The following is a 23,125-nucleotide window of genomic DNA, read 5'->3' as shown; positions in this document are numbered from 1 at the left end:
GGTGAACCCCCATCCCCCAAAAGCCAGTAGATATATATATATATATATATATGTCTCTGGCTAGGGCTCCTATTGGCATATGAGATGACAACTGGAGCCCAAAAACGGCTGTAATGCGAACTCGCGTTGCATTGTTCTAGATTGCCAGTCAATGCCTTTCTCTTTTTGTGTGTGTATGACTTCTTCTCCCTGCTTCTGGTCCTCGTTCCCTCTGATAATGGCCGCCAGCCATGGAAGCCTCTCGGAATAAGGAGAATAGTAATTTCAAGCAGGCGCGATAAACGTGGCCGTTGCGGCATGACATCTTCCCTCGACGCTGAACCGTCCCTATCCTAAACTTCTCTTGGTATAAATATGCTGCGTTCATCCCTAACATGCTGTGTGTGTGTGTGTGTGTGTCTCTCTTCCAATATACGCCGCTTGTTCATTGTACAACACGCAGAGCATGTTCTTGACATGGTCCAGTAAGGTGTCTCCAGTATAGATATCGCCCCAAGACCAAGGGCCCGGTCCGTGGACGCAAGTGTTTTACAAAAAGCCAGATTCAGCAAGTACCCTGAAGCAAATGATTAGCCCTGCGATCACAAAGGGGAGCGAGGATAGACCGGCCGAGAAGCCAGCTTCGTTCCATATTTGCGTGTTATACATACCTCACAATCTTCTCGTCTTCGCGCTCACGCGGCTCAATCTGCAAACTCTTGTCGTACATTTCATGCACGTCTCCCGCGGCTTGCATATTGCTCAAGATGTAGTCCTGCAGCTCGGGAACTGGCTGCAAAGAGTAGCCCACGTTCTGGTACTGCTGGATGTCGCGGATGACTTCGGCCGTCTTTGCCCTCTTGGCAAAGTTAATCAGGTTCGTCTTCTTAATGACGGAGGGGATACCGTCCTCGATAAATGTAAGATCGGTCAGGTAAACACCTGGGCATTATTGTTAGCTATCCCGTTATCCAGGGCTCGCGGGCTTTGGAAAGCGCCAACTCACCAAAAAAGGGAATGCACGGCGGGTTGGCGACGTGAAGCGCCTCACGGTATTCACCAAAGTTCTTGGTGCTGGCCATGAGTTTCCGCATCGTTTCCAATACGACGCTGGTCCGCTGAGGAATCTGATCCCAGGTTCGCTTCAGACGCGCGATAGGCGCCGTGCCCAGCGCTGAAATAATGGACGTCAATGTGGAAAAGTTGTTGAGGCTTCGGCATTTCTATCCAAACAGTTAGCACAGGCCCTTCTCACACTTCAAGAACGGCATGACATACGTCGGCAACGGCAACAAAGTGCTTAATCACCACCACTCGCTTCTTGACATCCACCTGGTTCAAGATCATCTCCGCCACCCAGTTGGTCATCTGGTTGGAGTGCAGAATCAGGGCCTTGACATTCGGAGATGCGTCGGGGTCGCCATCGGCCACCTTCTTCTGCCAGGTCTTGTTCAAGCACTCGGTGGCCTTGATCTTGGAGTACAGCCGAGACTCGATGACGGTCAGCTGGCGAGCAAACTCGGTCACGTCAATGTCCAAGAACTTGAGCTTCTTCATATTCTTGGGCACAATGGGCGTTGGGGTGCTCTGGTTCAGCGTCTGTATCATGCGCCGGGCACCGGCCTCCTTGCCGCTGAGCCTCTGGTCCAGAATGGCCATGAGCGGCCCCGAGCCTGGCGTCTCGGTCGACTTGACCGTGTCTCTCGCAAACGTGTACACGTCGCGGATCAGCTGCTTGGACTCGTCGTTGAAGTCCTCCATCCAGAAGCTGTCAAACCAACTCTTGAGAATGTTGACGACTCTGAAGCGGATGAGCTTCTGCTTGCGGTCCCGCCACAGCTCATAGTCGGACTGTGAGAGCCCCTCTGGGGGCTGGATTCCGAACCGCTGGACCAGCATCTCGAAGAGTTCGCGCGCCGTTGTGAAGGATCGATAAGTCAAGAGGAAGGTGTTGTTAAAACTCGAGTCTAGTTTATCGTGGCGCGTGAGCTGCTCGACGAGTGCAAGGAGGGAGCCTCCCTTTACCGTCGGCGTGGTTGCCTTTGCATCCCACGACAGATCGTGTTCGTGGTCCAGGAGCAGGAACTCGGGCGTATCCTCGTCGGGCTGGAGCTGTGGTGACGGGTCTTCTCCAAAAATCTTCTTGACCTTGGAATAGTCGCCCTTTCTGGAGAATCCAGGAGGGGCATCGCCCTCGGAGTACGACTGGGTGGTGATGAGCGGTGGTCGAACCGGTGTCGTCCTTGAGTCTGACCGTTGATGCGGTCTCTCGTATGGCATCGTCTCTCCTCGCTGCAGCGGGCCCCTCTGCGGCCGGCGACCGGCCTGCTGTTGCTGCTGCTGCTGCTGCATGTTGATGAGGACTTGCTCTGAGAGCAGCTGCAGTGAGAAGCCGGTGTGTGACGAGTTCGTCTCGAGGGCTCTCGCGCATTGGCGAACGTAATCAAGCCGGCTCTCCAGGGGCTCCCCTCGCACCTCTGACCACTCGTCCGCCAAGGGTCCAGCAACAGCCTGGCAGCTGAGAATGAGGTCCGCAATGTTGTCGTAGAGCGATTGCTTGTTGATGCTAAAGTCCTCCAGCTGCGGCGTCTGGAAGGTATTGCCCAGAGAGGACAGGTCGACAGACTCAATCATGGCGATCCATGGCCTAAACATCTCGACAACCTTCCCGCCGGCAAAACAAATGTTATTGGCAATGGCCTCGTGGCGCTGGGGCGTGATGATCTTCTCGGGGGTGGTCAGGTTCTTCTCCAGCTCGCGGATGCTCGACACGAGCATTCTCTTGTGCTCGTCCAACCTCTCGAGCAGGTTGCCGTCCAGGATTGCCGTGGGCTCGGACAAGCCCTCTTCGTCGTCCAGAAAGTTGGGAGACATCAGGTCGTGGTAATCCAGTCCGTTGCTCTGCCAGCTTCCACCAGAGGTGCTACCAATGACGAAGCCGGGAAACAGGCGCGGGATATCCTCTCCTCTCTGCTGCCTGGCAACCTCGACGTAGCTGAAGACGCCATGCAGGACGCCGTCGGCCTCCTGGAGACACTTTTGCACCGACTCGGCGTTGGGCCAGTCGGCGGCCGCGATGTGGGAGGAAATCACCAGCTTGGAGAATTTAGACATCATGTCTCGGAAGTGAGGGTAGAGCGCCTTGTTGGTGGAGATGATGGAGGGCTGGCCGGAGTGATTATCCGTCGTCCCTGAGCCGGCGGCGAGAAGCAACCGGAGGTGGTCGGAAATGTCCTCGGCTCTGGCAACGTACTCGGAGCGGGCGTTGTTGGTGACGGCTTCGCGGTATCGGTCGATGGCGCGCTTCATGTTGGTGACGAGGAGACTCCAGGTTAAGGGCGGCGTTGATCCGTCGTCGAAGAAAGATTTGGGGACGCTGGTGGTAGCCGGGACGTTGTATGTGGTGCTCGTGAAGGATGTCGCCGACGCGATGTTTGGCGGCTGTGAGCTGTGAGCGAATCCGAGGGCGTACGCATCGCTCCTCTTCCGGCGGCCGGGAGAGGTGCCGTTCATCGAGTCCATTGACGTAGACGGCGAGAGGACGGCACTGAAGGAACCTCGAGTGCGAGGCTTGAGGGTGAGGTCAGTGTCAAATTTCCTTCTACACAAAGAGGCGAAACTGCGCAAGTAGTTTTGTATGATAATGTCCCTTACCATAGAGCCTCTGGAGGCGTGCATCAACGATTCACCTTCGGCCTCGGAGGCGGAAGTGGCCGAGTCGTCGTCTTCGTCCTGGGTCAGCCCGCGGGCCATCATTTCCGGCGGCGGGCGTGTCTTTTCGGGCATGGCGACGTTCATGCGGTCCCTGGGGCCCGTCTCGGCCGAGGAGCCGGGAGACTCGAGCGGCAGCTCCATGCTGCGGTCTCCAGTCATCATGTTGTAGTAGAATAGGCGGCCGTCGGGGGTGGCCTGCGGGATCCAGAAGTCGGCGCGGGACTTGTCGCCCATGTCTGTGCCCTCGAGCGGCAGGCTGCCAAAGGCCTCGCTTTCAGAATCCTCATCCTGGTCGGCGCTGTCGTCGTAGATGTCGTGCTCGTCGACGTCGTCGTCAATGTGATGGGTGATGATGCCGTTCTGGATGGGCTCGGGAAACTCGTCGGGGCTGGTGATGGCCTGGCAGTAGTTGCTGGGGAACCAGCCGCGCACGCCATTGATGACACCGTCCCACCAGCCGCTCTCGAGCTGGGTAATGACCTGGATGACATCGCCCTCGTGGAAGCTGAGGCTGGTCCTGTCGTCGGCCTCGTAGTCGTAGAGGGCACGGACATACATGCTGCCGGGCGGCGCAGTTCCCACGACGCCGTCCATGGCTCTGGCGCGCGCGCGTGTGTGTGGGGTGAGAGGGGGAGATGGAAGAGAGAGGGAGGGGCGGCGAAAGGAGAAAGTTTGGGGTCAGAGACACCACAAGAGATGGATGGAGGGAGAGAAGCAAAAGAATAGAGTCGGGAGAATGGAGATGGAGAGGGGCCGGTCGACAAAGGGTCCAGACGCAGTCCCGGGGACTGGGCAAGCCAACGATCAGAGGCTCGTGGCAGGCGATTGCGCTCGAGGCCGACGAGGATCTGTGCCGGCGGCGGTGGTTCGAGGGTTCGGTTCGAGGGTCGGATTCCGGTCAGGGTGAGATGGCGACAAAGTCAAGAGTCGAAATCAGCGCAGGGCATGGTCCGCGAGTCAGCCTTGGTGCAAGCCGAGGGCGGCGCGCGCTGGGCGGATAGCAGTCTCAATGAGCATGCCACCAATGCGCAGAGCGTGAAGCTGTGAAGGAGCGCAGAGATCGGACAGAGAGGGCAGAAGGCAGAAAGAGAAGAGAAGAGATATGGACAGCGGGCAGGAAAGGGGAGGCTATCGTCGACTGGAGTTTCGGGTGGCGGGCAATTGGGGGTGTGGCCTCGCTGCAGAAAGGGCACCAGACGCTTTCGCCTGCCAGGGCCCTTCCAGGCTATTGGCTGCTGGGCGGTTGGGGGAGTGGAGGGGGGCGCTGGGGTCCTGCTTGGGGCTCTAGGCGAGACGCAGCGCGCTGGAACCGCTGTATCTCGTGTGCTGGAACCATTGATCAATGTGCTGGGCTGGGCTGGGCTGGGCTGTGAGTGGGCGGGCATTGATCCTTTCAATCTCCACTTGGACAATGAATCCCCATCCCGGGCAGCGCTGCTAGTATTCTACCTAACGTGGTATTGTTCCAACATGTTATTTCTGCTACCTTGCCTCTAGCGCAGGGTCTCGAGGTAGCGGTACTTTCAACCGCCTGCCAACAACTGAATGAGTCTGTTGCTATTGAACGATCATCCGCCATTTCCTGGTTCTACAGTAGGTAGGTAACAATTACAGTATACAATTTAGAGATAGCACCTATCGTCCAATGATATCAACAGCAACATGAGCCCCTCACATGCACCACAGCAGCAGCAGCAGCAGCAGCATCACCCACCCACAAACCGCTGCTGGGGGCACTGTGGGATGCACCTGAAGCATGCCGTCGATCGCCCGTCAGCCAAACATCAAAAACAGGACCTATTACATGCACCCGCACATGGAAGCGCTCCGTCCCCTCAGGCAAACGCGAGGCAACGCGCGACATCAGGCCAGACAGCGGCACCTCGTCTAGGTAGGTACAGGTATACCCTCACCTCACCTCACCTCACATCCAAGTACTAATAACAAGCCGTGATTGGGTACCTGTACAGAGCCCCCGAAATGGGACGAAGCCCCATCCGCCACGCTCCGGCCGGCTCCTCTTTGGCAGCCCATGCACGCGGCCAGGTCGCAGGTACTCCGCCTGGCGACTGAACGGCAGGCCACATGGCGCGTACCCGGTACATGTGGCTCGGAAACCGCTGGTCTGTCCCGCTAGCAGTGAAGCGATGCCTTCAATTACAGCAACCGCTTTATGTCTCTCTCTCTCCCTCTTTCTGGTTGGCACCTCCTGAGCCGTTAAAGCCGCCTGTCCATGATGGGGCAAGTCGCAGTTGTTTGCAGCCAACCGACAAACAAGCGACGATGTCTCCAACCTGGGGGATCAGCGAGACGAGACTGATTTGGGCTACGAGTACCAGGGGCAAACGACGAGTGGCAGCGTCTACCTTCATGTTACCTTGGGTACCTTAGAGGAAGCCTCCTCCTCCCAACGTTGTTACAGCATCAACTCCGACAACGCACAGACTCGTTCAAAAGGTGACCTGTGCTCATCCTGTTCGCCACTCCGAGGGTTGTAGTAGAAAGACATGAAGCCGGGTCGACCCCATCACCAAGAATGGATAAACGCTTGAATCCGGGTACTATCGTCCCTTCTTCCCTCTCTCTTCAGTCCTTTGGTCGTCATCATCTCATGAATACGAATAATATGAGGGCTTGTCGCCCTCCAATCTCCCCAGCCCGTGCCGTTCATTTGTTCCATTTGACGATTCCTTGTTCAGCTACACCCCACGTCTGGCCACCTTGATCAAGATCCACGTACCCGGATACAGACACGGAGGCTTTTGCAGAGCTTCAATCGATACCTCGCACCACTACTAGATGACCTGACAATACCTAGCACGAGTGCCAAGTTCAGCCACAGGCACTGCCTTTACCTCGCGATCTTTGGCAGTCCTCAACCTTCCTGGTCTAATCTCCGAGCGACCGCGCACAGCCACAAGCTTCGATCACCATACCGTCAACGGAATCTCCCTCAACTCAGCAGACCAAAGAGGGAAGACGGCTGCGAATGTACTAGGCGAATACTCAAGGAACAACCTACCCGTCAAGGTACATTGTGTCCATAAATTCGGGCATCAACAGATTCCCATCCATATACCAAGTCTCCCCAACGCCCAACTCTTGCTGCAAAGCAGTGCTTCGTTAAGCCCTGCATCGCCAACTTCGACATAATACTACTTGGACCCCATATCGCCCTCTTGGACTCTAGCAGAGGCCGCCATTTCTCCATTGCATGAATGCCAAGTTCGGCCGCTAAAAGACGTTTCGATCCACAAGGCAAACATTCGCGAAGCTAGGTACGCCTCCTGAACAGCGAACAAACTCATCAAAATCAAGAATGCAGGTAGTACTAGATAAGACTACCTTATGATCGATAGCCACGGAGGAGTCCGCCGAACGCCAAGGGACTGAACAGCCTCGAGTCCAGAGATGGTCCTCTCAATCTCACGCATGCGGAAAGGCGCCTTGTTCCAGATAGACAGCCTTGGAGGGCCGCACACGGAGGGACCAGCAACGAAGCAGCAGAATAAAGTAAATAACAACTTCCCAAACAAGAGAAAGACAAGCACCAAAAGCAAAAAAGAAAAAAAGAGAGAGAAAATCGAAAGATATATAGTCCCACAGCCAACGAAGTTTCGCGAATTCTAGAAAGTGGATGTGCGTCCAAGGGGTTAAGAAAAGCATCCGGAGCACCAACCCTCGCCCTCGCAACTCGAAACCAAGGTACCTACGGAATACGAATACCTCCGTATGTAAGTAGGTAATATTACTGCTGACACTCGTCCACCTCGTTCATCAACGTCTTCTTGTTGTAGGTATAACAGAGGAGTCGATGAAAACACACACCCGACGCAAAAGCACAAGTACAGTACAGTACGAGTACCAGCACCCTGGCAGCGAGTCCGTGGGGCTGGTGCCCGGAGCGGCCAGCCCCCAAGCCTCTAGGTCCCGGAAGCCTCCCCGGACCCGCCTCGCGAACCAGGGACGAGCACATTTTCTTCTTCTCGTCCCTGCTAACCAACACAGGCTAATACAGTCCGCACTGACTGTTTGCACACAGTACCGTACGCGAGGGCTGTCTCGCCATCTCTTCCATGGGAGAGGGAGCTTCTGCTGCTGGCACTGTGCGGCATGGCAGCGACAAGGTGCGCGTAGATTGCAGAGTGTTAAGGTAGTAGTAGCTCGAACTCGGGCCTTGTCGCGCTTCCACGCATTCCCACACATGCAACGCGGTACCCAGTACGTACCCTGCAAACGGTGAGGTTCGATGGCCGAGACGGAGGGTGACCGACGTGTGTCAATCTGTGCCCGTTTCATGCGCTTCTCATGCTCTCCGTTTTGCGGTACATGAGCGACCCAAGGGCGATGTATCTTAAGAGGACAAGCGCGCATCCTCCCACGCCGCCCGACGACTTCATACTGTGCCGCCCGAGCTGCCGCTTGCTTCGTGTACCTGGCGCTCAAGGACGCTGCCGCCGACTTTGTTAGTACATGTGCGAGTGTGCAAGACGGCAACTCGTCCGGACAACTTCCAGGCGCCAGAGCAATGCGAAAGGGGGTGAATCGTTCAGCCCCTTTTCTCTCCCTGCGGACATACTTGTACAGTAGGCAGCTGCTTGCATGTGCTTGTGATTCTCTCGAATGGTTGATCGACTGGCCGAGCGCCACGTTTGATGCGCTGCTTGAACGCTTCCAGGTGATGGACAGACGATCAGGTACCAAGGCACGACACCAGTCTGCATGCTGTCAGAGCAGGTCGGGCACGGTGAAGTAAAACACCTTTCGGCCACGTCTCTGACGAGAGGCAACCACCCAAATTTCGTACTCTCTCAGATGTGGACTGAACCCCAGAGTATGGGGTAGCATCTGTTGTCTGGAGGAGACCTCCAACGTCTGGGCTGCATCAATCCTCGCGGGTGCAAACTTCATCGTCAATATGGAGCAGCGCCAGGCATATGCGCAAACCGCACCCGGTTCTGTGCCACTCCACTTCCCACGAGCCGGACCAGAATAATAAGTTCGCTTTTCTATCTTACCGAGGTAGCGGTTCTGTTTCCCGATTTTTTTGTCGCTTTTTCTCATCCCTCCACATTCTCAAAGATCTGTGCCGGAGATTTGGTTCGACGACTGACTCTCCATGTTGGAAACCGAAATGCAGTGGACAATGTATGCGGAGTTATATGTAGTACTGCTCTATGACCAACGACTTGCAGATGGCCTTTGTCAGCTCCCGTTCGACGCATCCCACGCTTCCTGAGAGCTGACTAGAGCCGCTGTGACTTGACGGAATCGGAGCTGCAGCCAGAGGAGAGTGGGGAGTCAAAGAGACGGGACAGTAAGACGGCGATCTTACCTTGCAGGCACGCAAGGTACAGTAGTTGAATTATTCGTACTGGACGCTTGGACCTGCAACATAACATCAGCAACGCTCATGATGGTGTCTGCCCCAGTCTCGAATCATCATCGTGCAGAGACGCCACGGCTCGGAGGAAGCAACGTCGCCACCAGGAGCACCCAAACGTTGACCTGTATTATCTGGCTTGCACGCCAAGTCGTTGGGCACCTGAAACCGCTTCCCATCGTAAAGAAACCATCGTAACGAAGGCTTGGGATGATGACAGACTTTATACGAGAGCCTGGCTGAGTGGCGGTCTGCTGCAACTGTTTACTGCAGCCGCCGTGAGGGCTTCTCGTAAGCGGTGGATGACCCCCATCACCGCCAGTCTGGCTGAATGGACGCCATGAGATGGCCGACCCCTTGGATAGAGCGAGCGCAAGTAACGATACTTCCAACTCCAACCAGGCGCGCATGCGTGCATCTGCACAGGCCCCTGTCCAGTTTCTTAGTAGCTTCTTATCCCGTACATACTCCGTACGTGTACAAGCACGGAACACGGAGAGAAGCGCCCTGGTGGACACGGAATGGAAGAAGGGGTTCAAGTTTCAACGCCGTCCCTGTCTCCTTTATGCGTGAGTGCGTCCCTCTCTGTCTTTTAGCACTAGTAGTACCGATGTACCGTAGAGAACCGTGAAACGCATGCAAACTGATCCCGTACTTTCCAGAGTGGCAGACACCGACTGCCCTTGACGGCGCCTGTCAGGCAGGATTGCATCGCTCTGGCGAGCGTGGACATACCGCATGCCCTGCGTAGGCACCTAGCGCCAGCAAGGTCTTGCACTCGCCTTCGAGGTAGTGCTGCTTGGGTGGCCATGGGAGCTTCATTCTCACCTAAACAGACCGCTGCCAAAGCAATGTAGGACTATCACTCCGTACAGGTGCTTGGATACGGAGGCGTGTAGACCTTGCAGCCCCTGTCAGTGTGCCTCCGTTGATCCTTGGTCTGGCTTGCCTGGCGCTTCTAGAAAGGTGAGTCGCCAGATCTCGATAGAGCTGCCCGTCCGGTACACTTGGACAGCGAGTCATCCGTACAGCATACAGCATGCAACAGGCATAATACTTGGAGAAGACGATCAAGTCCCAGACCAGGAGCCAGTTGAGGCAGATGAGGGAGCAGTACGGGCTTGACTGGGCTTCCGAACGTATCTTGTACTCGATGCCGACAGTAACGATGTCCAGGCCCAGACTGTGTTCAATGAGCGGTGTGCAACGGTTGATACAGTGTGATGCGTGTTTTCCAAGACGAGAGCTAGTTCGATGCCACCAGACCCTTCAAGGGTCGCCCAGGTCGTGGTCGTCACGATGTAAGTACAGTCGTAGTGCATTCTCAGCTCCCAAGCTCGGACATGGCGCCCGCGGCGGGTTGGGGTGGGTCGCCAGATGCAAGAGCGGCCTCGTGTGAAATGAGAACCCAGGACCGATGCTATGAGACCAGGTGCTCATTGCCCTCGTCGCTCCCCATCATGACGCGCGCCGGACCTTGGTTAGCTTGGGCGCATTGCCGGCACAGGTACGGTACTATTACCTGCGTCCACCTCGATGCCTTGAAGTGGAACAGGGCTCAAACGATCGCGTCTCCTGTCCTGCCGGCATTTGGACTTTTCAGACGTTCAGCCTGGTATTACTGCAAGTCCATGGAATCCGAGGCATTGGCGTCGCCCAGGGAGACGTTGGAAGTGGGCACCAGTATGACTAGCACAAGCACCTGGCGCTGGCCGTCTTAATATATCCACCTCACAAAGTGGTAATGCCAGCATCAGGTCTGGCGGAGACTTGCCATATTGGGCCTGCTGCGAGGCGTGGCGGTCGTCCCGGGCGACAGCGATGGATTCCTACAACGTCCGATCCAGCTTACTCGTATCATGGGCGAGCTCGCACCCAGGTACCGTTACTGTACTCGTACTATTGCTGCGGGACTTGGTACCAGTAATGGAGCAGCGCTGGCGGCGACATTCCACGTTTCTCGTCTGCGAACCGGACAGCCAGCATCCCTGCCGTCTTGCGCGTGACTGCTCAATCGTCTCTTCTGGTCAGTGTCGGTAGCCGTAGAAGGGAGAGGAGAATCAGGGAGGGAGGGAGTGGGTCGTTCGGCCAGAAGCCAACAACAGACGATGGTGCTGGCAAGGCCAGCTAGGCGATGGCTGTTCTCGTGATGCATCCAGGTTGCACGAAGCAAAAAAAAGGACAACTCATCGCCTTCAATGATCTCCCTCCTTGACGCCGCCAGCAGCGAGGCGCATGGAAGCTGTGCTGACCGACTGTCGCCAGACTCCGGCGGTGGGGGTCTCTTGACTGGAGGTGCAGTCCATGACACAAGTACGAGTACTAATGTGCGGTACCTGGGGGACAGGCTGCAAGCTGCAAGCTGCGCGCTCCAGGTCCAGGGTGTTGGCATTGAGGACAGACGGACTTGCAGCCCATCATTCATGCCCCAGCATGCGCGGACAGCGAATCAATGGGTGCTGGAACATGCGGGACATGATCTGAGGCCGCCTGGCGTGGGAGCTGAGCTGAGGGAGAGGCGGGGAGAAGCGAGCAAATCCGATGGTGCAGATGATTCCTGAATATCTTGAAGGCACACGAGGCCAGGTTGAAAAGAAGAAAGATGAAAAGCGACCAAGCGAACAAGGAGGAAGAAGAAGAAGAAGAAGAAGGAGAAGAAGTCAAGTGGAAGACGCCTTATGAGAGAGACTCGATAGAAGGAACATGAAGTTCGAAAACGCAGCGGGGCAGGAGCGAGTGGGCGGACAGGCGGAGGATGGAGGATGCAGGTCCAAGTCGCTGATGTCGAAAGTACCGGTACTCGAAAAGTACCCTGTACGAGTTTCATCGGGGACTGAAGTGGTCGGCATGGCGTCGGGTGTGCCTGACGTCCACCTGCTCTCCCTTGCTTGTCCCGCGACTCAGGCGTGGCCTTTATTTCCTTTTCTTTCTTTTTTTTCTTTCTTGCTTTTCTGCTTCTTGCGCACGGAGGCCATTCGGGCCAGTGTCTTGCAGTGCCGCGTTCTTGGATGGTGGCACTGCAGTTGTGTGCTGTTTTCTCTCTTTGCTTTTTCATCCAAGGTAATTGAAGGTAAGGTACCTTACATGTACGTGGCGTGGCGTGGGCGTTTTCAGGTACTGGTGCAGGTAACCTTGAAATCATCAAAACACCTCGCCTCAGGCATCTCTAGAAAGCGCATCAAAATGTGCTGGGAGCCCATTACTCCCTACCTATGACAGACGTAAAAATGAGGACGTTGCATCACGGTGGGCTGCATCGAATCCGCCATACCTGGGCTTTATGAGTACATGCATACCTACAATGTACTTACATGTACACAAGCAGCGGTTTGGAGTGGGCTCGGAGAAGGAAATGGCACCCGTGGGCGGCAAAGCTGGTGGTGTCATTCCGGTCCTAGTCCAAGTACTCCTACGAGTACTTGTACGAGTCCTGTGAAGCGTGAGAACTCCGGCAACCAGAGCCTTGAGCCGCGACGGCGCAAGAGCTCCAGCTGCGAGCTAAGGTACCTTACGGCGGGCCAATGGCGGGGCAGGGCCTCAATGCCAGCTTGCGCTCAGGTACCGGTACCCTTCAATCCCAAGGACCAACAGCCCCCCCTCCCCCTGCGCTCCCCCTGCCTGCCACCTTAGCCGGTGCTCCCACAGCGCGAGTGTCAGTGGCCTTGGAGGGGCTCCAGCACATCGAATCGCTGAGGGGCCGCCCCGAGCTTCGCCCCTCTTGCGCTGACGGGACCCCCCGCTGGAGGCACTTCAAGTTGGTACCATGGGTAGGATACCTCAATGCTAAGCGTCGGTGGCCAGCGCAGCACCAGGCCGCCGCCGCCGTGTCGTGTTTGAGCCTTGGGCTGATGTGGGCTCCGTGGTCGCTTGAACCTTGGCCAGGCCGAGCCTGTCGACTTTCAAGTGGTCCAGTCCGTACTTGTACCGGCGCTGCATGCGATGGCGGCAGAAGTACATACCTCCTCGTCCACATGTTGTCGCTGTGTCTGGCATGTCGCTGCTCGGGGCGGCCTTTGAAGCGTACTGGCACTGGTACTGATACCGGTACCGGTACCTGATGCCCGCAGCCCTCGCACCCGTCGCCAGCTGCTAGCGCACACGCACAGCCGGGTGTTAACCCAAGCGGACCCGCGCCCAAGAGTCGAGCGCTGCGCTTCAGAGACAAACAGCGCCATTCGCCTCCCCCTCCCCCTCCATCCATCCCTCTTTTTTTCTTCTTTACCCGTTTTTTTTTTTCTTTTCTCTTTTTCAGGTACTTCGCAGTGCCCTCACTCCCCCCCTCTCCCCTCTGTACCTCGCTGCTTGTTTCCCCCCTCCTTCTGCGCACCCACCCCTCCCAAGATTCTTACCCCCCTAGTCGTGGCTTGCTGTCCGCGTCCCCCGAATTGGACCGTTTCCCCTCCCCCCTCCCGCCGTCTTCCTTCATTTACTCGTACTGCCGCCTCTCCCTCTTAACCCGCCTCTCCCCTCTCCATCTGCCACCACCTTCGTTGCGCCCCCCCAGAGAGACAGACACTGCATCAACTCGCGGCATCGTCAACCCCCCCGAATATCCCATCACAGCGAGGCCGCCCAGGAGCCTCTGCCCTCGTCAGACCACATTCTTAGAACCTTTCCATGACTAGAATACCGTATCTTCCAATGAGCAGCATCACCATCGACGCCACCGCAGTCACACTTTAAACCCCACGGGCGCGCGTGCGAGCGAGGAGCCAGGAGTCGAGAGCGAGAGCACGAGAGAACGAGTCAACCCGCAAACCACCACCCGAGCACGATATTCAACCATCGTTGCGTCCGCCCCAGCCGGCAGAGCCGAGCGTCGCGTCAGCGCACAACAAACACACAACACCCGTCTTCACCACCCCATCACACACACACAGCACGCGACTCGCCCACAATGCCCGGCGCCAGCGTCGCAGTTCTCCCGCCTCCAGCGGCCTCGACACCCTCCTCGCGGAAGGCGTCTCTCGCACCAGAACGCAAATACAAGTGCCAGTTCTGCAACAGAGCCTTCAGCCGAAGCGAACATCGAAGCCGCCATGAGCGATCACGTATGTCTTTTTTTTCTTTCTTTTCTTCCATCAAAGATTTTCATACCTTTTGGGCGGCGTGCCTTCTCGCGTGTTGGAACGAAGAGCGAAGAATGAATAAAACGACAGCTGGGAAATCTCGAGAGCATCTTCATCTCCCTCGCCTTCTCCTCAATGCGCCCCTCTTGCTAACTTCATCCTCTTAGACACAAAGGAGCGTCCTTTCAAGTGCATGAAGTGCAGAAGCACCTTTGTGCGCCGCGACCTTCTGCTGAGACATGATCGCACAGTCCACGCCAAGGATGGCGGCGTCCCCCTTCACAGCGACGGCAAGCGTCGCGCTGGACCCAAGACTCGAGCCATCGGCGGCCCCCCCAAGTCGTCAATCACCCTCGACACGTCCACCTTGGAGCAGATGGAGGCTGGCGGCGACGGCATTTTCGACGTGGAAGCCGCCGCCATGCTCGTCGCCGACTTGCACAACAAGGCCACTGCGGCCATGCGCGGAGATGACGGATCCTACGAGGACGGCGCGTCCATGGCCTTCTCTCCGCGAAGCTCTACCGTCATGGAGCCTGCTGTCACGTACCCATCCGGCGCCATCGCCCTTCCCCAGGTCCAGTGGGACAATTTCATGGCCGAGCCCAAGCCGCACTCCATCACCTCGAGCGCCTCTGGCTCTTTCGAGTCGTCGAGACTGCAGCATCATGCCGGCCAGCTGCCTCCCTTTACTGGTCGAAACACCAATGGCCTCGTGCCCGCTCTCCAATCCATGATGAACTCGCTTCCGGCCCCTGGCTCAGAGGTCCCGGCCCCTCGATCGCCCTCTGCAGTCGACTCTCAACAGGCCGGCTTCAGGGCCCCTCAGGTTTCGGGCGACGACGAGCGAAACGCCATTCTCGACAACATTCGAAACTCTGACCGTGAGCACGCCATTCCCGAGAGCTTCCGCCTGCCTGGCCTCGGCTCTCTGAACCGTTATCTGGCCACGTACTTTGGGCTGTTCCATCACCACCTGCCCTTTCTGCACCCTGCCTCCTTCAGCCCGTCTCAGGTGTCGCCGCCGCTGCTGTTGGCCGTCCTGAGCATTGGCGCCCTCTACGCCTTTGACCAGGACCAGGCGTACATGCTCCACATCGGATCCAAGGTGCTCGTCAACCAGTTTCTCCAGAACAAGGAGAACTTTAGCTCCCGCAAGTGTCCCCTGTGGACCATGCAAAGCTCGCTGCTCAACATGATCTTCGCCAGCTGGAGCGGCGACCCCAAGGGCCTGGAGTGGGCATGCTCCATCAAGAGCCTGCTCGCCAACATGGTGGCCGGAAACCGCTACGAACTCAAGCTCCGCCAGGAGGCACGCGGCACGGCCAAGCCTACTCGTGCCGAGTGGGTCGAGGACGAGGGCTGCCGCCGCACCTACTATGCCGTCTACATCTTCTTTGGCCTGCTGACGCTGACGTTCAACCACACGCCCGCCATTGGCTTCAACGAGTTTGAGGACCTGCAGCTTCCTTCGACGGAGGCCATGTGGAACATGCAGGTCGCCGACGAGGCCGCGTGGGTCGAGCAGCTGGAGAAGTCGCCCGCCGTCATCTTCATGGAAGCCCACGACAAGCTGTTCCAGGGCGAGACGCTCAAGTACAGCGCCTTCTCCACCCGTGTCATGATCAATGCCTTGTTCCTCGAAGTATGGTACCACAAACGTAGCCCTGAGGCCCTGCAGGATGTCGTGACCGAGTACAAGCTTAGACTCGCGCTGGAGACGTGGGAGAAATCGCTGGACCTGTGCGAGCAGGAGTCTGTCGTGGTGCCCCTCAACGCTCCCCACAAGGGCCACCCCCTGATCTTCAATGCCCGCGCCATGTATCGTAACGCCCGCGCCCGGCTTGAGGTCGACCTCAAGACTGTGCAGGAGGCCCTGCGCTACCACGAGCCGTACGAAGTGGCCGCCGCCATGTCCCACGCCCGGGACCGCGTCAAGCGCTCGAGCGAGATGATCAAGGTGATTGAAGAGTGCTACAACTGCCTCGAGACGGCCGTGGTCCAGGGCGTCCGCTGGGTGGCGCGCACCTCGTCGACCAACTGGAGCGTCGAGCACCCTCTGTGCGGCCTGGACCTGATGATCATCCTCACGCTGTGGCTCTATCGCCTGGAACACGACGAAGAGCCCGCGACGCCGGAGGAGGTGGCCATGTACTACAAGGTCCGCCAGCTCTTCATCAAGGACTTTGACGAGAACATCATTGCCAACCTGAGCTCGGTGGTTGCCCGTCTCTGGGGGTCCATGTTGGACGAGGTTGTCGTGTGGGGGTATGTTTTCTCCCCCTCTCTTCCCTCTACCGTTTGCGCAAGAGTGTGCTAATCAAAATTTTGACAGAATCACGCGCCTCATGGGCGAATCATTCAAGTTGCACTCAGAAGCCCTTGTCGGCTATGTCGGCGACGAAGCGTCCTCTAATGTGTCGACTCCCTCGATGACATCGCAGGGAGCAGACGAGGACAGCGTGTACTAACAATATTGCGACGACGAAACGATCTTTTCTTCTTTCTGTTCATCTTCTACCAGGGGAGCGCTCAGACACGCGCCGGCTTTTCCTAACGCACAACTTGATACTCATGGCTCTCTTTTTCGTCCTGTTTCTTTCTCTTGCTTCTCCTCTTGGTCGGATTTTCTTACTTGTCAAACTTTTAACTTGTGGCGCGTGCGGTTTCGGACAGGAGTAAGGTTAATACTGGGAAAGTACCCCTCCCTTTTTTTGTTTCATTGTCTGTTTGGCTCCATCTCCTTTCTCTCTGGAAGTTTTGTCTTTTCTCTTTCCTTGGTTTCTCATGTTGTTTCCTTGACGGCTCCTGAGACAGAGCAGGTGCTCGTTTGTCGTGTTAGTCTTGCGTTACTGAGCTTAATTTCTGCTTTGGCTTGCATTTGCTCTTTTCGTTTTGCATGGGTCCGATCGGAAAGATCATGGGGGGATAATACTGGAGAGGCGGCGAAAGCAGGGAAATACCGGCGGGATAAAGGACTTTGGACGTTTCGCATGATTTCGGCCCCGAGAGGGATTATTTTGGATCTCGACACATCGGCAGCGCAAGCTAATGAACAGTGAGGGCAGGTTGATTGGCTGGTCCATGATGGCGATGCCGCCTTTTTCGCAATCTCTGCTTTTCTTGGTTTCTAATGGTCCATTCGTGGCCCCCTTTTTACATTCTACTTTGATAATCATTTCCCCCCTCTTCTTTCCTTTTCCTTTTCTTTTCTTTTCCTTCCTTCTTCTACTCTCGTGGTCCGCTTGCTTGTTGGCTGTCGCTTTTCATTGGGATCGCAGTCTGATTTACACTTGGCAACTTTCCAAATTCTCAGATACCTTGTTCGATATACAGATTGCTATTCCTCATTGAACTCTTTTTACTTTCTTTCTCCATTCACTCTTCAATACTCCTCTTCTCTCATTTCTCCTCTTTGAAACTGTGTGCTCTGAACCTGGTATCTTCGTCAACGCTTTTTGTCTTTTTGTGCCGTGTCTTGCTTTTTTTTTTTCCCTTTTCGACTTGGTCAAGGTATGCTACGGAGGGATGCTACGGTATGACAGGCCTCGTTTCTGGACGGGATGCCGTGTATGCCGCTCTTCGGTGTGTATAGAATAGTCTAGTACTACAATGCGAAATAATTATTGTCTCTGTCAAATGAGGAGTCGGTGGCCTGTGATGTGATGTGCTGGCTTGTGAAGCCACGTATTCGAAGATACCTTACGGGGAGACATGTGCTGCCTATTTAGGTAGGTAGTATTTGGTATGCTGCATGGAGGAGAGGAGAATGCAGGTAGTAGTATGTAGATGCAATGTGACTGTGCTACTAGATTGAAAGCAGTGACAATGTCCAAGAATGGTTGGGCCAATGGGTGAGATTGTTAACTGGTAAAAGGAAGGGGAATAAGACATGAATCGCGACGGAGAGAGAGAAAAGCTTGGCTCTTCGGAAACGGGCCATGCATGCGTTTTTTAGACTTGGTAGTAGTAGTAGTAGTAGTAGTACTATAGATTCTGTTGTGGTAAGCTGACAGCCAAAGAGAATGAGAAGAAGAAGAAGATGATGAAGATTCTGTGTCGCCATCGCAATATGTCTTGTCCGATGCTGTGGTGAAGCAACAGCGTGTGAAGTAGCAGTAGGACTGGTTTCTTGGGTGTCATCCGATGGAGAGAAGAAGCTTGGAGGAGAGAGGAAAAGGTGGTGAGAGAATGTGGTGACACGCCAACGGCTGTGGCTTTTTCCCCTCTTCTTTTATGTGCTGTTACGGTTACTGTTTTTTTTTTTTTTTTTTTTCTTTTTTTTTTTGCTTGCTGTTTGGTGATGAAGGCGGGGGTAGAGGGTGTGAGTGAGACGAGGTTGGAGAGGTTGGTGGTGGATGGTGTTGGGTTGAATGATGTGTAGGTAGGTAAACTCCATGCTGATGATGCACTCAGCAAGCAACAGTAGAATGAGGCAACAGTTGGACGAGGGAGCCTTGTATATATCTTAAGTACTAAGGTGCGTGCCTTAGTGGAAAGAAAAGAAGAAAAAAAAAAAAAAAAAAAAAAAAAAAAGCATGCAAGGATGGGTGAGAGAGAGGAGGAGGCAACGCGCGAGCCTCTTGTAGGACCGGGTGTAACCTGTACTAGAGCCCAGAGGCTGTTCTTTTTCTCGTCTCCATTTTCTGCTTCCTCCCGGCGGAAGTCAGTCAGTCAGTCAGTCACCTTGCATCGTGTACTCGGTCTCGCGCTCTCTCTCTCTCTCTCTCTGTGTGTGTGTGTGTGCCCGTCTGCTTGTACACAACATCTCTGTACACCGAAACTCTCTCTCACACGCAACACACACACACCTTGACTGCCTCGTTCCTGACCCTTTGCTTGAGGCTATTTGGACTTTGTCGTGTTGCTGCAGCAGCTGCGTGTCGTCGCGCCGGCACTGGATCGGGTTGCTCATGCTGCTCTTGTCGAATCATTCTTTCTCTCGGTACTGAGAATTGGGTTCGGGTTCGGGTTTGAGGAGGTTTCGGTGCGGTTGACTTGCTTGCTTGCTTTTGTGCTGCTCTGGCGTCTTGCTTTCCTCATTTGCTTCTGCTTCTGCTTCTGCTTCTGCTTCTGCTTCTGCTTTTGCCTCATCTGCGTCTCTTGCGCTTCTCCTCCTTCGTGGCTTTGCCTTCATCTCGTGTTTTCTATTTATTCTTTGCTTCTCATCATCATACTTTTGCTCTCAATACTCCGATTGCTCACGACCGACAAGATTTGCTCTCTGATATACTCCCAACAAAACAACTCACCATGTCTTGTTTACCAGGCTTGGGCCCATGGCTGGTCCTCTTGCTGGCCTTACTGTCGTGCTTGGTGGCGGCAGACTGCGAATGCGGCTTTGTCCAAGACCTTCCTCCGGCAGAGGGGGCTGGAGGCAAAGATGGAAGCGCAGACGGCCGCCTGCTGTTCACCAACATGATGGAGAGCAAGTTCTTTGAGCTGCGAAACATCTCGCGGGACGGCAACTGGAAGCGGCAGCAGTACAATGTCTCGGCGCGGGCTGGCCGGGGCGAGTACGGCAAGGCGTTTGCCGTCCAGAACGTCTACACGGTTGCTGCCGACGGCCACGGCGAGAGCGTCGACGACGCGGATGCCGGGCCTGGCGAGGGCATCGCGCTGGTGGTGGGCAGCACGCTGGTGGACGACGAGGCGGTTCCGGTGGCGGAGCTGGCGTCGGCGAGGAAGGACATGTTCTTTGGCTCGTATCGCGCGGGCATGAAGCTGACGCCCGTCAACGGCACCTGCGCGGCCTTTTTCTGGGTGCGTTGTATCTTGTGTTGTGACAGTCGGCTGTTTCATCTAGAGACGTTGGAGTTTATGCTGACGCCCTGGCTACCTAACCTAGTACTTCAATGACACCCAAGAGATTGACATGGAGTTTCTGTCGCGCGAGTTTGACGCCAGCAAGAAGCTGTATCCCGTCAACCTCGTCATCCAGTCGGAGGCGTCGCGGCAGGCGGGCTACGATGCGTCCAAGACGGGCACCTTCAAGGTGGTCAACCTCACGTTTGATCCCACCGAGGGCTTCCACGAGTATCGCTTTGACTACCTGCACAACCGGGTCCTGTTCTATGCCGACAGCAAGTTGTTGGCCGAGATGAACGGGACGTCGGTGCCCTCGGGCCCCGGCCACGTTATTCTGCAGCACTGGAGCAACGGCAACTCCAAGTGGTCGGGAGGCCCTCCGAAACAGGATGCCGTCATGACCGTCAGCTACGTCAAGGCCTACTTCAACTCGTCCGACGCGCAACTGCAGTCGACCTTTGCCGAGGCCTGCCAAAAGGCGCGCGATGACGATGCAGACAGCGGCGGCAACGGGAGGGTGTGTCGGATTCCAGACGTGACGGCGTCAAATGCAAGCACGGGCGGCACCTTTTTCAACACGAGCGATCCCAACCAGCCAAGCAGCAGCGGCGGCGGAGGGGCAGACGACAGCGGCAGCGATAGCAGTGCGGTGCACCTGAGCAGCACGCCGACAATGGCGGCCGTGTTGCTGTCGATGGTGGTGCTGATGGTATACTCGTGAATGCGCTTCTTGGCCGGGATACTGTGGTGGATGAGACCTCTTGTGACGAGGGCTGGAATGCGGTGACGAGGCTGACTTTTGTGTGTGTCTGGGACTTTTCGGTTGCAGAATTGGAGTTTTGGGGAGTCTGATGAGGGACGAGGCCGGCGACAGAGGGTGTGACTGTGCATGTGATTGCGCGTACTGTAATTGGGCCTGATAGCTGTTAGCACATATTACCTACTGGTAATGGAGATGACGAGTCGAGGAGCAATAAAGAAGTTTATGCATGATTGCATGTGTTTGGGCCATCTGCCGCCCATCTGCTGGAACGTGGCTTGGAAGGCCTTGGCCGTCGATGGAGTTACCTGTTTGGGTCGAGGCGAGGCTGGGATGCCGATGGTCAGATGCACGATGCGGTCATGCGGCCCACCGGCGACCAAGCAGCTGGATCTGTCTGTCTTGCAGGATGGAATGCGGCTGGACGAGGCGGATGATGGGCGCATGAAGGAGGAGGAGGAGGAGGAGGCATGGATGGGTGTGGCATGATGGTGGATGGTGGTGGATGATGGTTGATGATGATGGTCGATGATGGTGCATGAGGGCGATGATGGTGGGTGATGGTGGTGGTGGTTGATGCTGATGATGATGATGATTGTTTATGCGGCTGTGCGCGTGTGTATGTGTGCAGTGTGTGTGTGTTTGGTGTCGTCGATCCCGAAGAAAAAGGCAAAGTATATAAGTCGAGGCTTGTTTCTGCCAGACTGGACTCTTGTTCAAATTGACCTCACCTGGACATGACAACCCATCTACCCAGTATTCTATTCTACATAAACAACTACCTGACCAGAGCTTTTCCCATCTACAAAAGACTATTGTTACTCCGAGACTGATACTACACACCTTGTATACCATCTGATTGCAACACCACCACCAACATGACGCCCACCACGCTCAGCATCGTCGTCCAAAACAACTCGACGGCGGCCCAGCTGTACGCCTACGTGACGGGCACCGCGGACTCGGGCCTCTTCTTCCTCAGCGCCGACGGCGTCACGCCGTACTACCCGCCCTCGCCGTCGGCCACGCTGCAGCCGCTGGGCCAGGACTGCGCCGTGGCGGTCGGCGGGCCGGGCCAGAGCCGGACGCTGACGATTCCGCGGCTGGCCGGCGCGCGGGTGTGGTTCGGCCTGGACGCGCCGCTGACGTTTCTGCTGAACCCGGGCCCGGCCGTGGTCGAGCCGTCGGCGACGAACCCGGCGGACAAGAACTACAACGTCAAGTGGGCGTTTGCGGAGCTGACGCTCAACGAGGCGGAGCTGTACGTCAACGTCTCGTACGTGGATTTCTTCAGCGTGCCGGTGTCGCTGCGGCTGGAGAACGGAAAGGGGGAAGTCAGGAGCGTGGAGGGCATGCCGGCCGGGGGGCTGGACGAGGTGTGCGACAAGTTGACTGCGCAGGGGGCCAAGGACGGCAAAGGGTGGGAGAAGCTGGTGGTCAAGACGGCGGACGGCAAGGCGAACCTGAGGGCGCTGAGCCCGAACGCGGGCGGCGTCATGTTCCCCGGCCTGTTTGACGGGTACTACGACGGGTACGTGGACGCCGTGTGGACGCGGTACAAGAGCGAGGACGTGGTGGTGAACATGCAGTTTGCCGACTGGGGCGATGCCGTGGGCAGGGTCGACGCCTCCGGGGAGAAGCTGGTGTTTTCCAACGGCGGCGGCACGTTTGCGAAGCCCTCGGCGGCGGACATCTTTTCGTGCAGCACCGGTCCGTTTGCCGGCGGTGAGGACGTGTCGCCGAAGCAGCTCAACGTCGGGGCGAGGCTGGCGGCGGCGCTCAACAGGAGCACTTTGTTGCTGGACGGGCCGCACCCGGAGGGGGACGATGTTAGTGAGTATTATCTGGATCCGGTGACGAACCACTACTCGCGGGTGTGTCATGAGGTGAGCATTGGGGGGAGGGGTTATGCGTTTCCGTATGATGATGTTGGCAAGACGGGGGGCGAGGACCAGAGTGGGTTTTTGAATGATGGGGACCCAAAGGTTTTGACCATTGGGGTTGGGGCGCCTCTTTGAAGTGGTGATGATGATGGTGATGATGTGGGAGGGAGGATTGAAGAGATTTGTATATGGAGGGAATGTTTTGTATATATGGAGTGGTTGAGTTTTTGGGATTTCATGATACACGGATGAGGTTGACTGGGGATATGCATACACGGCATGGGAACAACAGCATAGAACACGAGTTATGTCTTTCTTTTGTTATTGAGCTATAGATTGGATACAGCATAGAACACGATATTGTCTTTCTTTAATCATCGAGCTATTAGATTGGATACAGCACAGAACACGATATTGTCTTTCTTTTATCATCGAGCTATTAGATTGGTTACAGCATAGAATACGAAATATATCTTCCCTCTTTGATGATGAGGTTCAACTCTCTTGTGATACTCTATACAAGTCGCTT

The 23,125-nt window shown here is 56.0% G+C and overlaps 4 protein-coding genes across 4 annotated transcripts; 3 read left to right on the top strand and 1 right to left on the bottom strand.

Annotated features, from left to right (window-relative positions):
* Positions 1–528: 528 nt before the first annotated feature.
* Positions 529–4,287, bottom strand: TRIREDRAFT_70548 (RasGEF protein; the record flags this gene model as incomplete). The annotated part of the gene is made up of 5 exons (XM_006969636.1): positions 529–556; positions 651–921; positions 986–1,202; positions 1,258–3,549; positions 3,634–4,287. The coding sequence occupies 5 exons, from the start codon at positions 4,285–4,287 to the stop codon at positions 529–531; spliced, it is 3,462 nt and encodes a 1,153-aa protein (XP_006969698.1).
* A 9,686-nt stretch (positions 4,288–13,973) lies between these two features.
* On the top strand, positions 13,974–16,616 carry TRIREDRAFT_112342 (uncharacterized protein; the record flags this gene model as incomplete). The annotated part of the gene is made up of 3 exons (XM_006969654.1): positions 13,974–14,127; positions 14,313–16,413; positions 16,481–16,616. The coding sequence occupies 3 exons, from the start codon at positions 13,974–13,976 to the stop codon at positions 16,614–16,616; spliced, it is 2,391 nt and encodes a 796-aa protein (XP_006969716.1).
* Positions 16,617–19,398: 2,782 nt separating this feature from the next.
* Positions 19,399–20,674, top strand: TRIREDRAFT_70542 (glycoside hydrolase family 16; the record flags this gene model as incomplete). The annotated part of the gene is made up of 2 exons (XM_006969653.1): positions 19,399–19,908; positions 19,994–20,674. 2 exons carry the CDS (start codon positions 19,399–19,401, stop codon positions 20,672–20,674), a joined length of 1,191 nt encoding a protein of 396 aa, XP_006969715.1.
* A 777-nt stretch (positions 20,675–21,451) lies between these two features.
* TRIREDRAFT_124175 (glycoside hydrolase family 64) lies at positions 21,452–22,814 on the top strand. Its single transcript, XM_006969652.1, has one exon. It carries the CDS (start codon positions 21,592–21,594, stop codon positions 22,729–22,731), a length of 1,140 nt encoding a protein of 379 aa, XP_006969714.1. The 5' UTR covers positions 21,452–21,591; the 3' UTR covers positions 22,732–22,814.
* The last annotated feature ends 311 nt before the right edge of the window (positions 22,815–23,125 follow it).

The sequence above is a fragment of the Trichoderma reesei genome (assembly GCF_000167675.1).
Source record: "Trichoderma reesei QM6a unplaced genomic scaffold TRIREscaffold_37, whole genome shotgun sequence".
NCBI classification, from domain to species: domain Eukaryota; kingdom Fungi; phylum Ascomycota; class Sordariomycetes; order Hypocreales; family Hypocreaceae; genus Trichoderma; species Trichoderma reesei.
Note: the sequence above shows the minus strand (reverse complement) of the source record. Positions and strands in the feature narration are given on the sequence as shown.